This window comes from Hylaeus anthracinus, unplaced genomic scaffold, assembly GCF_026225885.1.
Source record: "Hylaeus anthracinus isolate JK02 unplaced genomic scaffold, UHH_iyHylAnth1.0_haploid 11985, whole genome shotgun sequence".
NCBI lineage: Eukaryota > Metazoa > Arthropoda > Insecta > Hymenoptera > Colletidae > Hylaeus > Hylaeus anthracinus.
Window position 1 is genome coordinate 11,148,439 of NW_026534333.1, and position 9,981 is coordinate 11,158,419.

The following is a 9,981-nucleotide window of genomic DNA, read 5'->3' on the forward strand; positions in this document are numbered from 1 at the left end:
GGGGGGCGCCCGTTCGCGCGGAATGCCGTGAATTTCGCGGCCACGCTTCCGATTGGAATGTTCGATAGATCCCCGTGGACTGAGACGCGGATGGAATAGAAACTAATTGCATTGAATACAATGGAGACGCGCGATCGCTGGTTATCTGTCTTCCTTCCCTTTGTCAGCCGTTGTCGTTTAACGTGAACGACGAGTCGTTTGCAATTGCTCCGCGCGGATCGATTCATAATTGACGCCATCCCTTCCATGTTCCAAGGAACAGAAATTAACCGTCGCGGTCGGTTGTTGTATGATACGCTCGATTTACCTTTGGTACTGCATTGATTTCATTCGAGTTGCCCGGCGACCGTGTTCCTATAGTTCCGTTACGGAAGCTGGAAAGGGTAGCTCCTTGTTCGCGATGACAACGAACAGTTTGACTGTATTCGGGGGATAATTTATTCGTTTTAGCGTAGCTGCTTTCTTTGTAAACCTACATTCCGTATAAACGTACAAAGTGTCTTGGCTGAAGGATCCACCCGAGTGTCTCCTTTTACCCTTTTACCTTTTTTTAATGGGATGAAAAACGTTCGTGGGACAATTCGAATGGTTTTGAAGGTGGAATGTCACGGATAAAGTTCTTTCATCGAACAATAAGTAACGGAGATGTTCAAGGTGGACAAAGTTATTGTCCAACTTTGTATAGGCGCATATTTTTTCTCTCTGTACATTGTAGATGACATTAATCCATTAACCGTTATTCGAATTGAGCACGTTTTGTCTTGGTGGCTAAAATTGAATACAGATGTGTAATCCGAGTTATTATTCGGTTAGCCAAATAAACAAGGATTTTTCTTAGACAAAGAAATATATTTATCTCGTAACATATTGTTCATTTTGTTTTACGATCTTTCCCCATCTCGTATGCAAATTTATGATTCCGCTATTGTAAAAGTTCTCATCATATTAGTAACCATTCGAACTGCAGGGATAACTATCACCACAAGCCGAACGAACTTTTTGGCCAACCCAATATTTTGATAATAAAAAGTGATACTAAATTTGTTAAAAATTATAAATATATTAAATTTTCGCTCATCTTTTCTAATAATAACATAATTATCGGCGGATCTAAATCAGGTCTAACTCAAACGGGTACAATCTTGTTCCGTGAGCAATTGCAATCGGTCTAAACGAGATATCTCGTAGTAGACTGTCAATACCCTTAGGAATGAATGAGTTGAAGTACATTCAGAGATGTATTTATACAGGGGTTATACACGGTCTGTCTAGACCGTGAAGACCGTAAAAAACCGAACTTTCGCTATAAAAAGAAAAAAGTACAAGTAAAGCTTTTACACACACATTTATTTACTCAAAATAATCTCCTTCTGCGTCAATACAGCGTGTAGGCCGCGTAATTAACATTTCGAAGGACCTTTGCAGCTCCTGTTTTGGTAGCCCGTTTAGTACGGCGGTTACAGCCGCCTGATTCTCCGAAATGTTGCTATAATGTGTCCCTTTCAATGGAATTTTCAATTTTGGGAAAAGAAAATAATCGCAGGCAGACAGATCAGGCGAGTAGGGTGAATGATTCAAGGTAACAATGCCAATTCCAACGAAAGGGACACATTATAGCAACATTTCGGAGATTCAGGCGGCTGTAACCGCCGTACTAAACGGGCTACCAAAACAGGAGCTGCAAAGGTCCTTCGAAATGTTAATTACGCGGTCTACACGCTGTATCGACGCAGAGGAAGATTATTTTGAGTAAATAAACGTCTGTGTAAAAACTTTACTTGTACTTTTTTCTTTTTAAAGCAAAAGTTCGGTTTCTTTTTAGACAGACCGTGTATTAAGGTAGCTATATTTTCTACGTCTGTTTCCTGAAGGGACTCTGAAATGGGACCAATACGTAGCGATTATTAACCCTTAACATTACGAGGTTATTTTTATAATAGTATTTTATCGCACAAAGTATATTCACATAAGAAACCTGTCCATCTTCCGGTGGTAGGCGGTGTTCCGCCTATTCCACAGGTGGCGCGCTCCGAAATGTTTTCCACGCAAGTTGTTCTCTCTTTCTCCATCGTTTGTTGTTTCTCTCCCTCTCTGGGATCCGTCCGTGTCGCGTGCCAAGGCAAAACAGACGAAAAAGAGCATCGATCGAGCTGCTTTCCCGTCTCGGAGCCCTTTGTTTTTAACGGCGAAGCGCGGCCGTTTGCCAGGGTATAACCTCGCTGATCGTTTTGGATGCTCTCTATTCTCTGTGCAGATCAACGAGTCGGTGGCGTCCACGAGCGGGGTCAACGCGAGCAAAAATGTGACTGGCAACCAAATTACCGTGACGCTTGCCGACAAGTAAGTGGACATTTCGTTCTTGACGGTTGCCTGCCTTCGGTTGTTCACCGTTGGACACTCTGTCATTTAATTAACAATCGACTTCCGTAATTGCGTGAACTGCGACAGTTACAATTAATCCGTTGTCAACTTCTTAGAGTTAATTGTCTCGCGTAATTGGTAACTGAATTAAGTTTTTAATCGCACCTGAAATCTGTTAGGTGTAAATAAAAGTATTGTAGTAATTGAAAAAATCTAGCCGAGGGAGCACATTCTCTGCTCGTTGCATTGATCCATAAAAATCGTATAAAAATCGGTCTGCAAATGCTTCGTCTCGGACTTTACGTGCTTTGAAAGTTTCGTAACAAAGGTCATGTTTCCAACGGAATGTCAAATATGTAAACATGCCTGTCCCTTTGGGACGAGACAACTGTAACCATGTTTCTCCGGCATTATACAGTCCCACGGAAACGAGCAATTGGTTTGCATTTAATTGTACAGCACTAAGTAATTAATTACTCGAAATTCGTAACTTGACCTGAATGTATTTTTTCATCTTTTTTAATCTCTATCTGATACATCTGATAAAAAATGGATATGTTTAATTGTTAATTCTATTATATTATTAGAAATGTACTTTGTTGAACCATTGCGTGTTCTGAAAAAGAACAGTAATTGAAACGTTGATTGAAGTTCATTAAATCTGTATTTAATGATTAATTTTTCTTATTTTATCGTTTCTATTACCAAAGAAATATGCATTTATTTCATTATCACTTAGATTCGGTATAGTGATTTTAGAGAGCTTACTGCCCCCCACCTATACATTCGCAGACCGTAGTTTGAGAAGCACTGGTTCGCGTTATGCTATCGTGCTCGAGCGAAATTAGAGTCATGTTTACATACTTGACATTCCGTTCGAGGCATAACCTCTGTTACGAAACATTGAAAGCCTGTAACTCGGAAATAAAACATTTGCGGACCTGCAGTGGCTCCAACTCAACGTCATCCGCCATTCTTGCCTTTCTGCCGGTGTTCATAAACTGTAACACATATAAGTAGGGTATTTTGATAACAACTTTGACGATCGTTGTGCTTGTATTTGAATTATGAAACAGTTTCTCTGTGGTCTCGAGCATCCTTTGTAGCATAATTGGCATTTTGGTTGAAATCGTTTTTAGAATATCGTTTAAATAACCACAAGTATTACGAGGGTGTGTATTCACCTTCAAAATCGGTTTTTTGATCGAAATGGAAAAAGAACAGTGCGATTAGGTTCCCATGAACTTTATTTTGGAAGAATTCGAGCTTCCCTTGTTTGAAATGTTGCCTTTAACGGTTCCGATTTGTTTGTAGCGTGGCATAGTATGTTCGAAACGTGAAAACTCACGGTACCCACCAATGGGAAGTACAATTACAGACCGGATGCGAGAAATAGCGATTGGCGTGATTGATATCCCATTGCGATGCAACCGCGCATGGCGTCGTTGTTTTTATTCCGGAAACCATTGCCGTAGCAGAAACGAACAAAATTCTTATCTCCGTTAAATAGAAAACCAGAAATGCCAAATGAAGAATATTAAAATTATATTTTACGATTATTAATATCGAGATGCAAAATGTTTGGTGAACCTGTTACAATACAGATTTTAATATCGCGTTATAGAAACACGCGTGACAAAGTTACAAGTAAAATTTGTTGTGTAGCAGTATTTTGTTTCGTATTCTATGGCAGGCTTAACGTGTTTATCGATTCTGTCGCAGGGAACCGAGTCCGAATGCATTTACCGCGAAGCTCAGCAACGGAACGATCCCGAAAATCATAGGAAAGGACACCAAGGACGCCGGCGAAGGAAAGGACGCGTTGAACAAGCCCCAGAGCGGTCCCGAGGAAACCAATCGTTTGGTTAGCGAAAGAAATCTTTTATTCATTTATTTATCACGAAACGTAGCAACGCGATGCAACGGTTCGCCACAGTGTTTTCCAAAGTGCGAAGGGGCGTCTTACGGTCTAAAAGAAAGAAGACAATGTTTAATGCAGACAAATGTGAATAACTTGACCTTCTATATACATTTATCATTGGAGTTTAACAACTGTAGGCGTCTACCTTCATTGTATCATTTTAACCTTTTCAGAGACGAATTGCTTTGTACAAAGGAAAGTGGAATTCTAACTGATGTTGACCCATGACATTTATCAATCTTCCGACAATGTTATATCTATTATTGGGAAAGTTAATTATGAATTTTTATTCACGGTTTGCAGTGGATCGATTCGTATTGCGGTATCTAAAATAACTTCGTCTGGAGTAAATTGTTGAAAATACCAAATTCTAAATAGTAAATACAACGTAATGTATATTTAAAAGTAATCAGTACCCCGTGTAAGAGTATTTCTCCTTGACATATATATTGTAACTTATTATTACCCAGACCTGACCTCCTTACAATCTAACGCGATGAATTATGCTAATAGGATACGTGAAACGCTTGTTTTATTAAAAAAGTATCTCGAACGGGCGTGGAACACGTACAACACTGCAACACAAGGGGTTAAGCAAATTTTCAAATCTTTTTGTTCCTCACTGTTCAAACAGACTCGTTCATCTACATATCCGTCTGGTATTCTATTCTTCTATTCTTTTACGTTGAAAAGAATTCATTTTTCCGATGGGACACGCTGTCGCAACTGAGCGCGAAAGATAAAGAGTAACACCTGGCAAGCAGCTAACCCGTGCATATCGGTGTTTTTAATATCCTTGAAAGCGACTCGCGGTTCACTTCTATCTTTACACCGTTCAGGTAAAAAAAATGATTTCTCCTTCGCGCTGCTTATGTAAACGCGTCCGTTCTAATGGGTTAAGCGTGAAGTAACCATTTCCCGGAATTGCAATTCGTTGTCTGTACTTCATTCCTACATAATTAATCGCAGGTGAACGTTGCTTGGAATTCGATGAAAAGTGCCTCGAGGAACGAGTTAATACACACGATTAACCCTCGGGGCGCTCCAGCCGTTTGTAAACGGTCGTTCAGTTCTCTTTGAAATTTTCTTTTTAGATACAAATTTTGCCCATCTCTGTTGTAAAAAACGAGGCTCTGATTGATATTCAAAGTAAACACTACTAGCTTCAAGAAAAGTATGAACTTTTTTTTTTGTCACACATCGTTATTTAAGTATTTAAATATTTACAAAAATATTTAAAGTGAAGTGATTTGTAGCAGGCAGAATTTGATCTTGAACGGAATATTTTACCTTTAACGAAGGTGTTGTAGTTCCGAACAAATGTTGTATTTAAAGAAAATATACTGCGAGGTATTATTGAACATGATGTGTACGTTAATGTAGAGTGCAATAATAACTGTGGATAATCGTTTTTGCACTGGGTCCCATTCAGAGAACGCTCGTCCCGATCGTAGACTTTCATCGTTAGAACCACAAGGGTTAATCGGTTTTGTGACCTGGATAAAGTTTTTATTGATTTTAGATCGTTAACGAAGCGTACTCGCGTTCCACAGCTCACTAACGGCGCTCTTCAATCTCACCGCGCTGTTGACAACGTCTATTCTGCGACGTGCGAAAAAGTAGTCGCGGTAGCTTGATTTCCCCGCGGATAGAATGTTTGTTCGAAATTCATCTCGTAACCGCGTAACCGTGATTCACCTTCCAGTTAAAGATGGGACTTACCGGTTATTGATTCCTCGTCGATTAGATTGTTTACAAAATTAAGGCTTACTGTTGTATCGCCAAATATAAATTGCAAAAAAATATCCAAATTGGTGGAGTTTACTAGGGATTTGATACATTTAACACGTTCACTGCCAAGCTAAAACTCGTGAAAATTTCTATAGACTTAAAATTTTGTCTCGAGATTATTGTCGATTAGATAATTAAACATCTCTCGTAGCATTTAATTTTTTAACGTCGGCAAATTCACGAAACCTGTCCAGACTTATTTTCATTATTGCGAATGATTGTTTTATTGACCTTTGAAATTTATTTTTTTAGTTCCTTAATAGAAAGTCCTGTCACCCGTTTCTGGATGACGTGGCGACGAACGTGTTAATGAAAATGATACATTTCAGCGGAGCTGTACCGTTAGACGTATAACTCCAATCATGTACACTCGCTAGTGTATAAATTTACGTTTTGACTACACAAATAATACAATATTTATGTTTTCATCGGTAAATTATTGATGTTTTGTCAATAATTGTGTGATCACACTTGCATTTCCAGACACCGGTGCAGGGTGGAAGGATCGGGGAACGACGTGCCAGCAGTCCCTTCCAAAATGGCCAAACAGAAGTCCTGATTGGAGAACCAGAAGGCGGGCCAAGGTCACCGCGGGGCTCGACGTCTTCGGCGATAAACGACGGCAATTTCCTGAATCAACCGGACGAACGTGACGACCAACAACCGATTTGCAGGTGAGTACCAAAACTGTTTTCGTTTTCTTGAAATTTTAATGAGTGCGAAGAAATCGTGTATCGAAAGCATTCCGATATTGTTTTCCAATACCAGTTTAAGTCGTACTGAATTATTTCGTCTTAACGTGAATCAAGGTCTGTATAGATCGATCCACGCGACATGTTGTTGCCCTGTTAATTGAGTTTCAATCTATTCGTGTCAGGCTACTACGATATTAAAGTTACTATCGTCCGTTTCGGGAGATGGAGTTGAATGTAAACATAGCCGTCACGTAACCAAAACTCTTCCTCTGGTTTCACCTGTCCTGACTCTGTTCGGGACTGTATCATAGGTGTAAAATTGTTTAGAAACGACACGAAAAATGACAGATTCATTCGTAACCCTACAGAAGCCTTATTCGAATAAAAACATACTGTGGAACAAGTTCTTATTAAAATTAATTTTAATTGGAACACCCGATTCGTCAATCTTTGAATGGCATCCAGTTTATCCTTTATCATGGAAAGTTATTCTAATAAAATTTTATTCGAACGAATCTTTATCGAAACGATCATTTCGAGCTGAGAATTACTTCGAATAACGCCCAACATTGATCGCTGGTATAGGACTGTACACGGATGATCTACGGTAGATCCCTGCAAGTGACGAATGCAACTGCACCTAGACGGTTTGTGGTTTCGTCGTTGCACAGTGAACTCTGCAGGTGATCGCTAGATGTCGCGGTGGTCGCGGTGGAGTACACCTTAGAGCCAGAAATCTCCGTTATCGGGAGAAACCAGCCGGGAGTGTTACGGACCGGATAAGTCCAGAAGTTTGTTCGTTCTGCCGTCTCGACAGTTTTAAATGAATCTCAGAGCCGCCACACAGCCAGGAGAAGAATTGTCCTAGACTCGACGCGGAGATTAATCTATGTGTCAAAGTCTGGGGGTCGTTTGCCGGGAGCTCTGCAATTATAACGCAATAAAGATAATAGTGCTAATGGAATACCATAATGCAATATCGTCCTCCATTTCGCCTCTCTGCAAAGTGCGCATTTACGAAGCCAACGAAAGGTCCAAAGAGAAGGGAGAGAAGCACTGCCCCCTGTGTGACGGTAGAAGCTTTTATTAGCGAATTTTAATCCGAACATTCAGCGAGGAGTTCCTCGTTGTGATTTATTAGCTCTAATTATCCAACGTTGGGCGGGATAGAAAATATTCCTCGAGTACAATAATTATTTTATTTTCCGGGGCACGGGTAAAGGGGGCCCTCTGCTGCTGCTTGTCGCCTTAGAGCAGTGTTTCTCAAATTGTTGCTCGCCGGCCTTTGGGAAATTTCAAAAAATGAATCGTAATATGTATAGAGGGTGAGGAATTTGAATCACGGCACCTTGGCAACTCGTTTATTTTCGAAAGTAAGAAAGAACATTTGGGAAAGATTCTACGGGGGATTTATTGTGATGACGTTGTCGTGGTCCTATATAGGAATGTCAATGATTGTTAGGGAGTTCAAAGTCATTAATTTTGTTTCAAACTTTCTTACAGAGTCGTGAAAACGAAAACCTCTTCACCAACAAACTCTTTGTTTTTCTATTGAAGAATATTTTTTGTTATTATTTATCTTTCTGTTCGTTATTATTTTTCGTATTATTATCCGCGTTTTATTTATAGAGCGGTCTGGTCGATCATCCACAACAAGGTGGACGCCGATTAAACAATTCCTCGAGATCGTTTCAGCGAAATTTCTGACGAGCGTCTGCGACGCTATTCCACGGTGGTTGTTTTATTTTCGAAAACGGGCGCCGTGCTTTTAATTAAACGTGTATCGCTTGGACCTCGACGGTGCAGCGGACCGGGGTCTGGAGATTAATTTCCCGAAACCGGAGTCGATAGAACCGAACGGATCTCGCTCAAAGGCTCGAATAGAGTCCGGTGACCATGGTCCAGAGAGGAGAAACGTTCTTATCCGGATAGAAATTTCAAATAACGAGTCGAAAATAGAACTGGGCATTATTTCGCGATCAAATATTTCCCAATGCACGAATAAAAATTCAATCAAAGAACAGTGTAAGAATTGCGAAATTTAGATGTTTATAAATACTGAGTTATGACTGTTCGTATCATTTTTTGCTCCAATAACATGGTAAAATTTATTTTTGCAAAAGTGTAGAAATTAGAAGAAGATTTGTTTGTAGGGTTTAATAGTAAGTAATACGACGTTTACAATAAGTTTATCGTTCTTGGTAATTTTCTCCATCTCTGGGCTGGGGTCCGCTAGAATCTTTCACGTGGCTTTCGAGTGTCGGTCACCGAACGGACTCCTTCCCTTCTGTAGTCGCTTCGTCGGTATTTCATGCTCGCGACACACCCACCGTCGGTCGGTGTAAGTGCAGCCTAAACAATGCGTTTTCCAGTCCTTCGCGATGCTCCGCCTCGCTCTGTCCCAGCGTTTCCCAACCTCTCGCAGCCTCTAACAAGAGATCTCGGGGTTTTAGCTCAAGGGTGGAGGGCCCTTTTGCCCTGCAACACTTACTATGTGGAAGCCGTTTCTTTATGAATTCTTGTCTCTAGTACTACCCGTAGCACCAATTGGATCATGTGAAAACTTGCTAAAATATCTTTGTTGCTTTTAATGATACGAAGATATGGCTCAGGGGGAAAATGTTTGATTTTGAGAAGGGGGAAGGGGAACTATGACAGACAACAAAATTATCCGTAGGCCGTGTTTTCTGAGATCTCATAGTCGTTAGGGTTTTTGTTTGTATTGAGATGGTGTACATATTAGGTTGTCTCGAAAGGTTCTTCCGTGACTTGCACTCAGTTATCTTGTGTGGCAATGTTTATATAAATAAACAACTGATTTTTTAGATGTTAATGTTGAAACAGCAGTGGAGGAAAATGAATCGTACGCAATTCGATAACATAACATTAGACATAAAATATTGTGTATGCGTTACTTATTAACGAAAGGGAAGAAACTTTTGGGACAACCTAATATTTATAACGACAAATTTACTTGGGAACATCAAATCTATCATTTAATTTCGACAAACTTCTTCAATAGACAAATAAAGAGAATGCTTATGAGGCTGGTTCTATATTACTTAATGCTTAATCATACTTTATAGTATTGTAACAAAAGATGCAACCAGGTTGTTGAAATTATCCTTCAACCTGACATTTTCAGCGTGAAGAGTAAACTTTCGAGCTCTCTCTCTCTCTCTCTCTCTCTCTCTCTCTCTCTCTCTCTCTCTC

At 40.0% G+C, this 9,981-nt stretch overlaps 1 protein-coding gene across 1 annotated transcript in view; it reads left to right on the plus strand.

Moving 5' to 3' along the window:
• Positions 1–9,981, plus strand: part of LOC128886794 (uncharacterized) — a 58,785-nt gene that overhangs the window by 2,571 nt on the left and 46,233 nt on the right. Inside the window, exons 2-4 of the mRNA XM_054141957.1 lie at positions 1,997–2,340; positions 4,084–4,225; positions 6,557–6,747. Coding sequence (XP_053997932.1) covers positions 1,997–2,340; positions 4,084–4,225; positions 6,557–6,747 — 677 coding nt within the window. The remainder of the gene's footprint in view (positions 1–1,996; positions 2,341–4,083; positions 4,226–6,556; positions 6,748–9,981) is intronic.